The sequence below is a fragment of the Desmodus rotundus genome, chromosome 5 (assembly GCF_022682495.2).
Source record: "Desmodus rotundus isolate HL8 chromosome 5, HLdesRot8A.1, whole genome shotgun sequence".
In the NCBI taxonomy this organism is placed as follows: domain Eukaryota; kingdom Metazoa; phylum Chordata; class Mammalia; order Chiroptera; family Phyllostomidae; genus Desmodus; species Desmodus rotundus.
This window is the reverse complement of record NC_071391.1, coordinates 4,921,433-4,936,913: the sequence shown is the minus strand read 5'-3', so window position 1 is coordinate 4,936,913 and position 15,481 is coordinate 4,921,433. Positions and strand designations below refer to the sequence as shown.

At 55.8% G+C, this 15,481-nt stretch overlaps 1 protein-coding gene across 6 annotated transcripts; it reads right to left on the bottom strand.

Moving 5' to 3' along the window:
• Nucleotides 1–6,996: 6,996 nt before the first annotated feature.
• Nucleotides 6,997–14,511, bottom strand: GAL3ST3 (galactose-3-O-sulfotransferase 3). Of its 6 annotated transcripts, XM_053925879.1 has the most exons (4): nucleotides 10,685–10,757; nucleotides 10,262–10,487; nucleotides 8,724–8,851; nucleotides 6,997–8,608 (listed from the first exon to the last, which is right to left on the bottom strand). In XM_053925879.1, exons 3-4 carry the CDS (start codon nucleotides 8,798–8,800, stop codon nucleotides 7,435–7,437), a joined length of 1,251 nt encoding a protein of 416 aa, XP_053781854.1. In that variant the 5' UTR covers nucleotides 8,801–8,851; nucleotides 10,262–10,487; nucleotides 10,685–10,757; the 3' UTR covers nucleotides 6,997–7,434. The 6 variants fall into 6 exon arrangements, with proteins under 6 accessions (XP_053781854.1, XP_053781850.1, XP_045039076.1 ...); XM_053925875.1 differs by lacking the exons at nucleotides 8,724–8,851; nucleotides 10,262–10,487 and adding an exon at nucleotides 14,357–14,511 and having other exon boundaries at nucleotides 10,685–10,921; XM_045183141.2 differs by lacking the exons at nucleotides 8,724–8,851; nucleotides 10,262–10,487 and adding an exon at nucleotides 13,024–13,380 and having other exon boundaries at nucleotides 10,685–10,921.
• Between the last annotated feature and the right edge of the window lie 970 nt (nucleotides 14,512–15,481).

The window sequence follows — 15,481 nt, the reverse complement described above, 5'->3', positions numbered from 1 at the left end:
GGGTTCATCTCCAACTCTCTGGCATGCCTATGTCTATGGCACCTGAGGTGCCAGATGTTTCCTGCTCAGAGTCCAGTTGGCATAATGGCATCAATTGAATGTATCTGCATAGTGTTCTCTGTGTTGTCAAAACTCTTGTGGTCCCTTTGGACCTTGCAGTTTGCAGGAGAATGGAAAAACCCATTCTATGTAAATGCAAATTGAGTGTCATTTACCACACTCAGGGGAATGGAAGAGAAAGCACTTGCTAGTTCAATAGCCACACACCAGTTGCTGGGGTTTGCATTGATTTTCTCCAATGAAGATATCACATCTAGACTTGCAGCTGTGATTGGCATCACCGCATCGTAGAGTTTCCTTTCTCGCCTGTAAAAAAGGGTGAGTTACAAGGGGATGTATTTAGAATCACTACCGTTGCATCTCTCACATCCTTGGTGGTGGCACTAATCTCTGCTATTTCCCCAGGGTTGTGCTATCACTTTGGGTCTATAACTGGGCAGGGGGGGGAGGAACATTCCAGGGGTTTCCGCTCAGCCCCCTTTTTTGCAGTGTCAGGGAACAGGTGGGGGATTCTGCCAGCTGCTGAGGACTAATCTCACAGTACATTCTGGGATGGGGGAATAACCACAGCCCACATCTGAGGGCCTCGGGACTGTGGCCGTGGGTCTCTGAAGGCCTCTGGTACTAATTGGTCTCCATGGGTATAATATTCAAATTAACATCTGTAGCTGCAGTGAATTTGTCATTTTAGCAGAGCTGGAACTGTGTTTCCCAGAATTCTCTCCCCTGCAGTCCCGACTTAGCGGGGGCCGCAAGTGACATTTTGTGCAAGATTTGGAGAGTAGGAGTGAAACAGGAGTTGTATCCTTTTTCCACTAGGAAGGTTGGCGCGGGGCCACCAGAAGCAGTCACAGCTCATTCGCAATGACCTTCCTTGCTGGCTCACCTTGCTGGCCGCAGCTGGGTCCACAGCTCCTCCAGCTTTCGCCAGATCCTCCAACTGCTGTCACTCTTGTTCCAGGTGCATGTTTAGCTCCCTGACAGTGTGCCAGCTTCTCCTGTGGGTCCCGTGCGTCATCAAAGATGGAGGCTGAGATGCAGCAAAGAGTGGATGCGGCTTCTGGTCCGTGCTGTGGGTTCTAGCTCATCCTCGCAGATGCCATTGTGTTCTTGCTTCCCCCACTGCACATTCATCCCAGCTGCCTGCTGGCTGCTTTAGGCTCTAGCACCAGCTAAGGAGACAATGGTCTTATATAACCAACCCTCACAATTACATATGGTCTTCTCCCTACAATATATCTTTCCCATATATAATTGCTCCCAATAACTTTGTTTCTCCTGTAGTACAGTAACTTTAAAAGACATACAGACTGCCAGTGTTCTTTGTTGGAAGAGCCTTAGAGCTCTATCCATGTCTTGTGCCTTTGTGCACAAAGGCACATGAATCGATGTCTCTGGTAGACTCCTTACGTTAGCCAAGTGCTCGTGCCAGTTTTGTTTGGCCTCCGAGCAGCGCTGCGTGAGCCCTGAGTCAGGAGCAGCACCGTGGCTTGAGGAAAGAGGGGAAAGTAGAGTGAGTATATAAATAGCTCCAGTTCTGCCCCTGCCTTCTATCCACAATGCCCCTTGAAATGTGACTTCGCAGTATCTGTGTCCCTACTCCTCGAATACAGACTGGCCTTGTGACTCGCTTTGGCCAGTCAAGTGTGGTGGAAGTGCTGAAGCGGGAACTTGCCTGTTTCCCCTACTCTCTTGGACCCACACTTGGCCAATGAGAAAAAGCCCAGGCTCGTCTGCTAAAGATAAGAGAGACCAGATTTTTCCGTGTTCTTTCTACCACATGAGGCTACAAAGTGAAGTTGACTGTCTGCACCCTGGAAGGGGGCCCTCACCAAAGCCCGGCCATGCTGGCACCCTGGCCTCAAACTTCCAGATCCAGAAACTGTGAGAAATAAATGTTTGTTATTTAAACAAACAGACAAACAGAAAACATAAGAGGGAGCACAGCTGAGTCACCTTGGCTGAGGCCATCTCAGACCAGTTAGCCCCCAGCCCCCAGCCACCCTGACAGCTGGTCCATGAGTGAGCTCAGCAAAATGAGACCCGTCAAGCTCAGCCCAGTTCAGTGGAACCACAGAGATGAACCAGAATCTAGTGAGAAATAGTTTTTTAAAGCCATTATATTTTGGGGTGTTTTGTCATGCAGCACATAGCTGACTGATACAGGCAGCATGGGAAAAGGGAACCTGGAATTGGGTTTTGAAGAACGGGTACAAACTCTCCAGGTGGAGCAGAAGGAAAAAGCACTGTGGGCACAGCATGGAGGTTCGAATGGGCGCAGCACCTTCATGCAGCGATATGCTGCTAAGTGTTTAATACCCATTTCTCCACATGTAGTTCTGATGTGAGTGTTGGTTGATATTTTTATTTTTGTTAATGAGTAACAAACTTTTCTCATGAAGGGCCAAGTAGTAAACATTTTAGGCTTTGGGGGCCACACCCTCTCCATCGCAACCACTCAACTCTGCTGTTGTAGTGCAAAATGTCGCAGGACAATAAGCAAATGAATGGGTGTGGCTCTGTTCCAATAAATCTCTACTTACAAAAAGAGGTGGTGGGCTGGATTTGGCTTGTAGTGTGCTAAACCCTGGTCTAGATGAAAAAAGCAATAAATCAATCTCTGATTTATAGTGTTTGCTGATTTGTAGTATAACTACTCCCTCCGTGGCTGATTCCCACTACCAATGTAAGGTCACTGAACACTCGGTGACACGTGCATAAGGAGCACACGATTCTATAGGATTTCCGCCAGACATATACCATAGATGTAGATATTCTTGAGAGTATAAATAATAGTGCTGGCTGGTGTGGCTCAGTGGATTGAGCGCCAGACCGGAAAGCAAGGGGTGGCCAGTTCAATTCCCAGTCAGGGCATATGCCTGGGTTGTGGGCCAGGTCCCCAGTAGGGGGCATGTGAGAGGCAACCACACATGGATGTTTCTCTCCCTCTTTCTCCCACCCTTTCCCTCTCTAAAAGTAAATAAATAAAATCTTTTAAAAAAGGATCAAGGATCACTCTGCCTACAAAGAGGAGACTGTGTTTGCTGTGGGGAGCCTGAGGCAGGTAGGTCAGTGAGGAGGCTGTTGATGTAACCAGGAGAGAAACTCTGAAGGCTTGGACAAAGACAGATGTGGTAGGGAAGGAATGGGAGATGCCAGTTACTCGGGAGTCAGAATGTACAGGACATTGTGACAGGTAGGTGGCGCTGTGGAAAGGGTGAGGGAGATGTTAAAGAGACCAAGGACTAGGGCTTGAGTGTCTGCTTGAGTGGGGTGCCAGCCCCTGAAACTGAGAGCACTGGAGGAGATGGTTTGGGCAGAAGGTGACATGTTTGGTTTTGAATATTGTGCGTTTGATGAGCCTGGGGACACCCGTGGGGAAGGGAGCTCCAGGCCAGGGACAAAGCCGGGACAGAGGGACAGAGTCTTGCCTCTTGTGGCTCCAGCTCATGGGAGTGTCCTCCTGTCTCTGGCCTGGCTCTAGGTCACTACCTCTGGAAGCCACATCCCCTCTCTGGGACTCAGTCTCCCCATTTGTAACAGGGTATTAGGCTCTGACTCCCATGCCCTGCCTGTGTGTTGTGAAAATCCCATGAGATTGGGCTGGGGGCGGGGGTGGAGGAGGCTGTTCCAGTCCTGTCCTTTGCCCACCGGAGCGTGCCAGGAACTCTTGGGGAGGAGAGGCATGGCTGGCTGGGGTCCTCAGATTCCTGTAATCCTGCTGGTTCACAGGAGCTAATCTCAGGTTTATGGGGCTGAGGAAGGGGCTGCCACGCCTACCTCCCCCCCATCATATCCCCTCCCCTCAGGTGCTCCTACCCTATAGTCCCTTTACACTCCACCAGCACCTCCTGGGAAGCTGCCCAATGGAGGTGGCAGATGGCCAGTTTCCTGTCTCTGTGCCCCGCCTTCTTTACCTCTGCCCCTTCCTCCCACTCAAGCCCACCCCTGGGGGGGGGGTGCTCATCTCAGAGGGCTCTTTGAGAAGGAGCCTGCAGGGGCTGCTGGGTGTGTGTGTGAGCAGGTGGGACAATGTGTTCCTGTGGTAGAAACGGGCTTGGGAGCCCAAGCACTCTGCTTTCTGTCCCAGATCAGCTTCTTCCAGCTGGTGAGCCTGGGCACTTCACCTTTTTTGTATCTCAGTTTCCCCTTCTGTGAAAGAGGTACAAGAATAATACCCATCTCACCAGGGCGTTGTGAGAATCCAGTAAATTAAAATACATCAAGCACGGAGAAAAGCGCCGAGCACATAGCAAGTGCTCGGTAAACGTCAGCTAGCATGACTGCTCTCCCGAGCGGGCCTCCTCTCAGCGGTGTTTGCACTTTATTGAAGGCCTTTCTCCTGCCAACTCAGTGACTTCCCCTCCTGTGCAACAGAGATCCCTACCTCGGGTGCTGCTGTGTCAGGAGTGGGCTACGAATGGGCTGTGATGGTGACCCCCTCCACTCTGGTGCCAGCCTGGCTTCCCCTGCTGGTCACCTCCGGCCATTCCATTTACTGCAGTGTCCCATGCAGAACGATCTGAACTTTGAAGCATGACATTCAAGGCCTTTCATAACCTGGCATTGGTGCCTGTCTGGAGCACCCTGCCCTGTTCCTGTTCTCCGCTGGGACCTCCCTCCTGCAGGGAGCCTCTCCAGACGGCTCCAGCAGACACTCCCATCCTCCTCTCTGTTCCCACCACTCTGCTCACCCTTCGCTAACCATCAACATCAAGGCCGCTGCTTGCCCGTACAGTGCCTTAGGGCAAAGTGGGAAAAGGGCCCTTACCTCAAAATGCTTTCTTCCACCTGCTGGAAGACTCTTGGAATTGATGTGCCAAGTGGTAACATCCACAACGTGAAGATGTTGGGCCTGGGGGAGCCCTGACAACATCAGTGCCTTGGGGACATTTCCATGTGCCACACACTGTGCGAGGTGCCTTATGTCAAATACTGTTCGTTCCCCAGGGGGGAAATAATCCCTTCAAAGGTGAGCGAAGTGAGGCTCGAAGGCTGAGACCAAGGCCATGTAAGCAGTAGGTGGCAGAACCAGGGTTTGAACCCCAAAACCTCTGAGGCGATCACCTCCATTAAAGTTGTCACTTTGGTTGCCCCTTACACGTCTGCCCGAGACATTAGTGGGAGCTCCTCCAGGCAGGGACCAAGTCTCACCCACTGCCAAAGCCCTGGAAACGTGTAGTGCGGCACAGAGTGAGCGGCATCACGTGTGTGTGGATGGAAGGAGCCTCTTCGCAGGGCATCGGGGTCCCAGGGGCTGTTCCCCTGGGTGGTGGCTGAAGCTGGGGATGTTTGGACTACAGTGTCGCAGAGACTCCCTTCTCAGCCACTGCAGGCTAACGTTTAACACAGTGCCCACTAAGGGTCTGTCCTTGCTACCACGTCAAACAGAGAAATCATCTCCCAGGGCCTGTTGGTTCCAGTGAGTCCCTGGATCCAGATTTCTGTGAGTCCAGAGTTGTGCTCTCTGCTGAAGTGGCGCAGGTTTGTGAAGGAGAGCCCACCTGCCTGAGGGTTAGGGAGGTGGGAGAGGCCTATCGGCAAATCTGAAAGTTGAGTTTCCCAGGAGGATCCAGAGCAAGGTGAAGGATGTTCCTGGCAAACACATGACCACAGGCTAGGGCTGGAGACAGGGAGATGGGGTGGGGGCGAGGGTGGGGGACAGTGGCAGACAAACACCTTCTCGGCCTGGGGCCCCAGCATGCTTGTCTTTGGGCTGATGACTTGGAGTCTAGTACACTATTTTACTGCTGTTTAATGCTGGAAGCCTGATTGTACATTTTCCTGTCTATAGTTTCTGCCTTACTTGCCTTTCCAGAGCTCTACTGCTAAAAAGTGGGGTGCTATCAAAACAGCCCCCTTTCAAGCCCAGGGTGTGTCTTATGTGTCAACCAACCGCTGCAATCTCTGTGGCCCAAACAGGTCAATGACCGTCTCCGTAGGAAAGGAAGAGGAGTTGCCACCACGCCTTGGTGTCTCCACTTGCCGTTCTTTGCGGGGAAGGCCCTGGGGTCAGCCTAGCCTGGGTCATGTGAATTTCTTTATTCGAATGGCCCTGCGACAGCACCAAGGAGCAGATTCCAAAGCTATACTGTCCGGGATCAGATCCTAGTGGCCACTTACTAGCCGGGTGGCCTCTCCAAGCTTCTCTTCCCTCACCCATAAAATGGTGCCTATCTCATAGAGTAAGGTATACACACCCCTTACACAAGCGGCTGGCACACAGCAGACCACGCTAGCTACGCTCATGTGTCTGGATATGTCAGTGTAGCTGTACATTATAAAGTAGGAAAGAAAGTGACAGAAAAAGTCCTGATTCTTTGCTGGTCTTAATAGAGAGTTCTGTTCTGCCAGAGGACATTAGAGGCAGGGAACGGCCCTCTGGGTCGACAATCCTTTGGGTCAGGATTGTCTTCTCCGTGCAGGAAGAAGGCCAGGGGGTGAAGTCCGTGATGCAAAAAGGGGAGGTACAATTTGGAGTTCCGCACCTCCTTACCTGGAGTGACCCTCCCCGCGCCTGAGCCCTGGCCAAGGAGCTGCTGTTCTGCTCTAACCTCCTGCAGTCCTCCCTTTGTCTCCTTCCGCCCCAGTGTCCATGCCCCCCCCCCCCCCCCCCCCCCCCCCGGCCAGCTCCATGAGGACAAAGGCCCCGGCTGCCTGTTCACTTGTGTCCCGGGTTACAGAGATGGTGCTCGGAAAATGTTGCTGAATGGAATGAAAATAATGTGGATTCTCTTGAAGGGAATGAGTGGCTGAGGTGGCTCAGTTGATCAAGGGTGAGCTGCTGCAAAGAGCAGTGGAGGGCGTCCCTTCTTAGGGTGCCCACAGCCATTCTCGGGCATCTGCCTCATCCTCAAATGTGGGGGCATCTGGCTTCCAATGACTGTCACACAACCTGCACATTTTAAGGATATTTTATTTTTAAAAAACCCAAACAAACAAAAAGCCCAACCCAAGAACTCTTAGTTCTGGGAGTCTGGGAGCAGCTTAGGTCTGTGGTGAGGGTGGAACCTGGAAGACAGATGATGTGGGGGACTCTGACCCCTGTGAAGAGCAAGAGCCCCGGGAGGCTGGCAGACAGAGCCCCTCTCTGTGGCCTGCGCTCATTCGCTGGGAAAAGACCCTGAAAAAGGCAGAATGGACAGTTCTGGACAGGCCTGAGACCGCCTGTAAAAGTCACCAGCCAATTAGGAAGCAGGACAGGATGGCCTGGGCCTTGATCGGGCCTATCAGCACCCTCCCGGATGGCGGGGTTCAGCTCACCCCAGGGAGGTGGGCTCAGAGAGGGAGATGCACCCCCAAGTACAGAGTGAGGCTTAAGCCTTTTGGAAACTGGGGCCCAAATGAGGCAGCTCCAGGCCAGACTCCGGGAGTTCAGTGGCCCTGGGGGATGCGGGGCAGTGCCCGGATGGGCCGAGGCGGTGGGGGATTGTCCAGGACCGGTTCGGGCCGGGCCCGCACACTGACCCGGCGCTTCTGCTTGCGCAGCAGGTAGTTGGAGTACTGTACTTCCGGCATGGCCAGCTTGAGGCAGGCCTCAGTGGCCGGGCCGGCAACACCGCTGGGCAGGTCGTAGCCCATGATGTCCACCTTGCGGCTGGGCTGCCACGGCTGCAGCTGCTTGGTGCGGATCTGCGCGGCGGGCCGTAGCACGGGCTCGTTGCCGAAGCAGCGCCGCAGCAGGCGCTCACGGGCCTCACGCAGCTCGCGCGCCTCGCGCTCCACGCAGGCACGGCCGGCATGCGCCACGCGGCGCCAGAACGTGGCGTTGAAGTGGTCGTAGAGGCCGGCGTCGAGCGCGTTCCAGGCGCGCGCGGCCCGCGCCAGGGTCGCGGGGATGCTGGCCAGGCGCGCGCTGGCGGCACGCGCGTTGAGCTTGGCGTAGAGCACGTCCTCCAGGTCCCAGGCCAGGAGACGCCGCAGCAGCACGAGCGACTCGTCGAAGTACTCAGCGATCATGACCAGCGAGAAGACCTCCTCCACCTGGCGGATGAGGCCCGCCAAGTAGGCGGCGTCCTCACGGGGGCTGCGCTCATTGTCGCCGCCCAGGTCGTAGGCCAGCGTGTTGTGCGCGAACATGGCGAAGTGCTCGCCCGCGCGGTAGTAGGTCTCGGGTGCGCGCAAGAAGGCCTCGAGGGACGCGTTGGGCACGCGCCGGAAGGCAGGGCAGTACTGGTTGTAATAGCTGAATAGCGACTCGAACATGGCAGCTGGCTCGCGCAGGATGGTGACATAGATGGTGCCCGGCGGCATGAGGCGCTCCAGCTCCGCCCGGTCGAAGCGCAGGTGGCTGGCCAGCACGTGCGGTGGGCGCGTGGCCGGGTGCACGAAGTGCGCGGAGAAGTTTCGCGGATAGCAGAACTGGTGCTCGCAGGTCGGGTGCGGCAGGGCCACCGTCAGGTTGTGGCGCTCGGCGAAGCGAAAGAGGATGTTCTGCACTGTAGTGCCCGCAGTCTTATGTGTCTTCAGGAAGGCCACGGTCATGTGCTTGGGGCGTGGTGGCGAGTCCCGCAGAGGCGGGCAACTCAGAGGGAACAGCTTGGGGTACCTGCAGGATCCAGGGAAGGGTGCAGGGAGGAGGGTGTGAGAGGTGTGCAGCTTGACTTCTGCCCCTCCCCAAGGATTGTGGGGTGGGCCACAGAGCGGCTTATTTTGGGCTTTACCCACAGAGCAGTAGAGGGGTATGGAAGGCGGCCTCTAAGATGACCCACGTGATCCCTGCTGGCCTCCTGGTATTCATGCTCTTGTGTATTTCCTTCCCCTTGAGTATGGGCAGGACTTATTGATGCCTCTAAGGAATAGAATAGGGCAGAAATGATGGATGTCACTTGTGAGATTACATTACAAAAAGACTATGGCTTTCATCTTGATCTCTTTGTCTAAGAAAACTCAGGCAGAAGGGGCAACACGCCGCCATCCCGTGAGCAGCCCTATGGGGAGGTACCACGTGGCAACAGTTCCCAAGGAACTGGACCTTCAGTCCATCACCCTGCTTGAAGAACTCAAGCCTGACAACAACCACATGAATGAGCTTGGAAGGGGGGCCCTTCCAATCAGACCTTTGGATGACACTGCAGCCTCCTAACAGCCCTTGAGCCAGAGGCACCCAGCTAAGCCCCACCCAGATTCCTGCCCCACAGAACTGAGATAATAAAAGTTTGATAAGCTCAGCTGCTAAGTTTTGTGGCCGTGAGGTTACACAGAAATAGGTAATTAATACAGGGCCAGCGGCTCTTGGAGCTCCTTGAGGAATTCCGCTCTGCGGATATAGAGAGTGAAGACCAGGAGAAAACTCATTTACAGGAGTCTGGCAACCCAGACAAAGTCACCAAATGCTCTTGCTCTCTGTTTTCTTTTTCTTTTTTTTTAAAGATTTTATTTATTTATTTTTAGAGAGGGAGGGAGGAAGGGAGAGAGGAACATTAATGTGTGGTCGCCTCTTGAGTGCCCTGCACTGGGAACCCGGCCACAACCCAGGCATGTGCCCTGACTGGGAATCCAACTGGCGACCTTTTGGTGTACAGGCGGGAGCTCAGTCCACTAAGCCACACCAGCCAGGGCTCTGTTTTCTTTTTCACGTTTCCTTTGTCCCCAGCTCCTCGCCTTGTGGAGATGTGGCTTGGGCTTTGAGGCAACTCATTTGTCACATGATTCTGTTAAGACCTCTGGATCTTTACTCATTCATTCAGCCAATATATTTTTTTAACATCTCCTATGTGCCAGGCACTGTTCTAGACTCCAGAAATATGATAGTATAAAAAACAGATAACAATGCTAGTCTTCAGGAAGCTTTCGTTTCTGTGTCCTTGACCCTGAAACAGGGTGTTTGCGATTACATGTGAGCTGTAAGCTCTCTTTAGACTTTGAGTCTCTCCAGTTTCTTTTCTTCCATCCTAAGCATAACGTCAGGAGGACAACTTTAAGCAGCTTTGAGAACGCTATTGAGATTTCCTGTCCATGGCTGATTCGGGCTCATAATGATGTCTACACAGACGTTAAAGACCAGTCAATCATCTGGCAAGGGGGACTGGGCCCACTGGCACCATTGTCCTGGGCAGATGGCGTAGGAAATGGGGAAGTGGAGACCCTGAGGGGGTGCAGAGATTTGTTGGGTTCACATGTGAGCCAGGAGTAGGGTCAGGACTCCTGTTAGTTGTCACATGGTATCCTGTGTCAGGGTGACAGGCTGGGTCACACATACCATCATTTCTATTTCACAGATGAGGAAACTGGGGCTCGGAGAAGTGAGGGGACTTGCCCAGCACAACAGACGTAGTGAGAAGTCTGCGGTCCTTTGTGGAGGCACCCCGTGATGTGTGCGGAGGTCTTGGGCTAGATTAGAGTCCCAGCGTAGTCACTGACTAACTCTGTGACTTTCAGCAAGTCACTCAGCCCTTTGCGTGAAGATCAGTCCCTGCCCTGGGAGGCTGTGTGGATATAAAGATGTACGGAAAACACTTTCAGGAGAGAGGGAAGGAACAAAGCCCGGGCAAGGACAGACTCTTCCGGCAGGTGCATGGAATGGGAAGGGGCGCTGTCAGTTCTGGCGCTAACCAGGCAGCTGGCCACAGGAGAACCGTGTCTTCCCTGGGCCCCGCCCCCTCCCAAAGCCCAGACCCCTTACCAGCTGAGCTGTGTCCCCTGGTGGATGAGGAGGCTCACGGTGCTGCACCCTAGCACCAGCAGCAGGAGTTTCCTGCGGCTCATCATCTTCGTGGCCTGCTGCAGGCGCTGGAGGATGGTAGGCATGATGGGCTACCTACCCCTGGGCTGGCCAGGGTCTCGTTATCCAGGACACCCTTCGCTGGCACTCATGGGGGCTCCTGAGGCTCTGGAAGCAGGGCCAGTGTTCCTGAGAGACCTGGCAGGAGAAGGAGGCAAACAGGTTTGTAGTGGGCAGAGGAGATGGGCTCCGAGCCCCAGTGGACTGCTGCAAAGGAGAGCTCCCGAGAGTGGGGTGAGCAGAGAGGCCAGGGAAGATCAGATTCCTCCCTCCCTTCACCAAGACCCTATCTCCACATTGCTCCAGATAACTTAGTCTTGGGTGGAATTACAGACTCTGGGGTGTGGCCAGCCCTGCAGGCTACAGCCACGGCCTCCCTTGGGCCCCGTCTTGTCTGGGCTTCTCTGCCTGCCCCTAATCAGTCTCTGTCTCCTAGCCATTTGTACCTGTCTCCCCGGTAGACTTGCCTTAGCACCAAGGCTTGCCTCAGAGCACAGAAGCCTCAGCTCAAGGTTTCCCCTGCTCTAGGGTCCTTACCTGATGGCCTCAGCCAAGGGTTGGTCTTGACGCCCCAGAAACTGAGCCCTTCAGAAACTGACCAAGCCTTCACCTTCTCTAGTCTCTGACAGAGGGAAGGGTCAATACTGCAGGCTACTCTGTGTCCTGTACTATTATCTACTTAATCCTGTTCAATCACCTGACCCAGAACAGGTATTCCATGTCACAGACAAGGAAACCGAGGCTCTAACAGATGACGCCCCTTGTCTGGGCCCCACAGCTGGTATCAGCAGCACCCGGAGTCAGACCCGCTCTTTCTGGCTCCAGAGTCCACGCCCTTAGACAGGGGTGCTGCTTCCCCAGAGAACTGACTTCCCCAGCCCGCCCTGGACTCCGGCACTTCTGCACGCTTCTGAGCCCTGAGCCCTCCTAGCTGGGCTCCTGCTCTGAGGGCCCAAGACCAATAAATCCGTGAGGGAAAGAAAGGAAGGACTTGAAATCCTGGAACCTTATCTGGATTCCACCCCCAGACACCTGAAACCCTGGCCACCCATCAGCTCACTCTACAGTGAGGCAGACTAGCCGAGGCAGTGGGATGGCAGCCTGGGAGGTGCACGGCGGTGCAGGGAATACGGAGGGGCTCCTGCTGGCTGTCCTGCTGGGCATCTCCTGGAGAAGGTGGGCCTACGTCCCCGGTGAGTGACGGTATGAGAGGCCGAAGGGCCACTCACCTGTGCCCACACATGAATGCCTTGGCTCAAGGGCAGTACAGCCCTTGGCAGCTCCAGTGGAAAGTCAGCTTCAGCAGCAATGCCTGTCCCCTAGCTATAGGTGGGGTCTCTGCCCCAGGGGCCTCAGCCTCCAGGTTCTGGTTCGGCTTCTGCCTCACATACACCCCCCTCTAAGGGGAGGGGGGCTGGAACCTTACAGGCACGTGCAGGTGTGGAACTAGGGCACCTGGGTCCCAGGAGGGGTGAGGTAATGTGAAAGCTCTTTGACCATCACCTTCCCTGGCAGCCCTGGGCTTGGCTTCCAGACCTGCTCCTTCCCCCCACCCCAATTAACCCTGGATTACATTTAAACCTGTTTGGGGGAAAGATGTCCTGGTCAGGCCTCCCCTCTCTCCGGGCCCTATCACCTTGCTTCCGCCACCAGCGGGCAGACAGACTTAATCCGTCTGGAGCCAAGGAGGGTGAAGGGTCCAACCACAGGGGACAACCAAGGGCACAGCAGACAAAGTCCGAGTCGCCCTCATCCTGGGTCTTTCCCAGGATTGCTGGGGCAGGGGAGGGCTGGCTCTGCAGGGGTGGGCAGCCTGCAGGAGGAGGGCAGAGCCAGTGGCCCCCTGAGGATGCATACCTTCTTCCCTTTGTCACTGAGCCTACCTAGAGGACTTGGTGACCACACACAGTTTCCCAAAGGGGCGTAGTGGGGGCCAGCCTATTCCCACCTTTGCTGAACTCGCTGAAACCACCCTATTTTTCAGAGGGCTCTGGGTCAGCTGAAGACATCAAGCCTTGAGGAGACTACAGTGGAATTTCCCCCCGGGAGATGCTTCAACCAGGCCCCACCGAGAGGGACAGCAGCCTGCCCGGTCGCCCCCTCCACCCCATTCCCCTTAGCCCCAGGGAGCCAGCTAGCCAGAGCCCAATGTGAGGCTCACTTGGAACAGGGCATCATCACAAGTGTTCTCCAGGCACCAGTTTCTGCTTGGCCACCGTCAATGACGGGACACTCATTACCTTCAGATACAGCTGGTCTGTTTCTGAGCAGCCCTGGCTGTTCACAAGTTCTTTCTGGGACAGCTGGGGTCTTCAGCTTGTCCCCTTCCCCCTTCCACTCTACATGGTTGCTCGCGCTGCCCTCCTACACCACACGGACCCTCTTTCTCCACGACAGACCTTCAGGTGTTTGAAAGCAGTAGCCCTGTCTCCTCTGGGTGGGCGCTCGGCCAGGGTAAACATTCCAGGCCCTGCGGAGGGTGCTGCTCAGACTTCGGGGGCAGCCTCCCTTCCCTCGGCAAGTTTTCTCCCTGGTGCCCGTTCCAGAGACAGAGGCAGGGCACGGGCGCCCAGGAGGGGCTGAGTTTCCCTCTAGTCTCCAGGCCGGGGTGGGGCGGGTCTGCTGGGGCCAGGCCCTGGCTCCTGCCCCTCAGATGCTTCAAACTACCTCCCACTCCCCCCGCACCCACCCCACCCCGTGCCTTCTCCACAGGGAGAGTGTCCCTCAGCCATCCCAGACAGGTCAGTGTGCCCAGCCTCATCAGAATATCAGTGCTAATTTTAGTCAGAACACTCTAGCTCAGGCTGCTGCCCGCTTTTTGCAAATTGCTTTTCTTTCTCAGGGGAACCAAAGAAGAAAGGGAATAGCTAACCAGAGTTCTGCGAACTGGCCTGGGTGTCCCCCCCCCCCCCCCCCCCCCCCCGCCTCCAAATGAGCCCTTTTCTCTCTCCGCTCCAAGCTCTAGGGCTGATATTGGTGCATTTAGAGGAGGAGGGCGCCCAGTCCTGGACCACCCAGCCCTGGCGACCTGACCGATCCTTGGCTGACCTGGAGATTCCATCCTTACTTAAGGGTGGTGCAGCCCAGTGAACGGGACACTGCCCCTGGCACTAGAGAGGAAGGGGCCAGAGGCTGAGAAGGCTGCAAATTAGTGTCCCAGGAGATCAAGTATCTTTCCACCTCCCTCCTTTCCTCCCCCATCCCAGCCTGCACCAGGTCCCTCTAGCCCCCTTTCCCTGTCATCCATCCCTACGTCATCCCTACCTGCAAATTCCCTTCCTCTCTTCTCTCCGTCACTACCGACCTCCCCCAACCCCAATTCCCTCAGTTTCATCACATCCTCTCCCCTAGGGATCTGTCATTGGGATCTGCTCACCATAGGGGATAGGCCAGATTCGCCCGGATTCTCCCCCTCACCCAGTCCTCTCTCACTCCCCAGGGGGCCGTGAGTCCCCCTCCTCAAGCTCTCCAGGCACTGGGTCCCGAGGACACACTCCCGACCACCCATCGTCTCCATCTCGGTCCAGTCCACCCTACCCCCCCCAGCCCCAGGTTGACTACTGCAGTACTCACGCGCGAGGACTCTGCCTCCGACCTGGGCGGCGGGTGGTCGCCGCTACCTCCCAACCCTTCTCCTGAAATCCGCGGCGGGTCCGAGGGTGCTGGGGCCCTGCGCACCAAGTACCCGTTGCTCGCCTCTCGGAGCCTGGATGGGATCAGGTGGCAGCGTCTGCTGGGCTTCGCTGCTCCCGACTCTGCCCGCTGCCCGCCCCCCATTGCACGCTGGAGGCGGGGCGGGGGCGGGGGCCAGCAGCAGTGCGGGGGAGAAGGAGAGGAAGGGGAGGGGGCAGCTCTGGCTCGCGGGCTGCTGAACGGTCTCCGGGCGGCATCTTCGGATGCGGGCATCTTCCCCTGGCAATCTTGCTGAGTCCGGGCACCAGTGTGGCCAGCTCCTGCCCTCACTTTACAGAAGGGGAAACTGAGCCCCAGAAGGTATCTGGATACGACAGCATTGCTAGACATCCCTGGACCCCACTGGTCATCCTCGGACTGGTGGGTCCTGAGGGAGTTAGAGACACAAGTACATTTATTTATAAGCATCAAATGCTCTCTGTCTCCTCTCCTTCTCTCCCACTTCCAGCCCTGGGTCTGGCCTCATTTGCCCTCACACCCCTGGATACCCCTTCGCCTCCAGCCCCAGGGGGCCCCTTGCTGCTGACCCACTCCCACTCTTCATGAGGACCCCAGACCCACTTAACTCCTGACCAGAGCCTTCGTGTGCCTGGGACCCCTTGCTCAGGCACCTTGCCTGGGCATGGCTGCTTCCAGCTCTCTGAGGGGGAGCTGTTCTGAGACTGCAGGGGTGATGGATGCAAAGGCTCTGTGTGAGCTCCTGGGGGGGGGGTGGTCTTGAGTTTTCTACTGCCCTCTTAGTTCTTAGCTCCCACCACCTGGGAGCTGGGCAGCAGCACCGCCCGAAGTCCCGCCAAGAGCCAAGAGCCCCACATTTAGTTCTGCGGTTCTCCTGGACCCCTGCTTTCTGCTGCCCTCTTGGCCTGGTACAGCAAGGATCCTGGAGCTGTGGCAGCCACCCCAAAGCTGGCACTGGAAGGGACTGGATTCCATTGCGGACCCATGCAGATAAGTATTGTGGGAGGACCCTGACTAAGGAGAAGGGAAAGGGGACGCTCAGCATCG

Excerpts from the sequence above, each read along its gene's own strand:
- GAL3ST3 (XM_053925875.1), bottom strand. The coding sequence starts at position 10,809 with ATGCCTACCATCCTCCAGCGCCTGCAGCAGGCCACGAAGATGATGAGC. Across the intron at positions 8,609-10,684 it reads CAGGGGACACAGCTCAGCTG|GTACCCCAAGCTGTTCCCTC; the intron begins GTAAGGGGTCTG and ends TGGATCCTGCAG.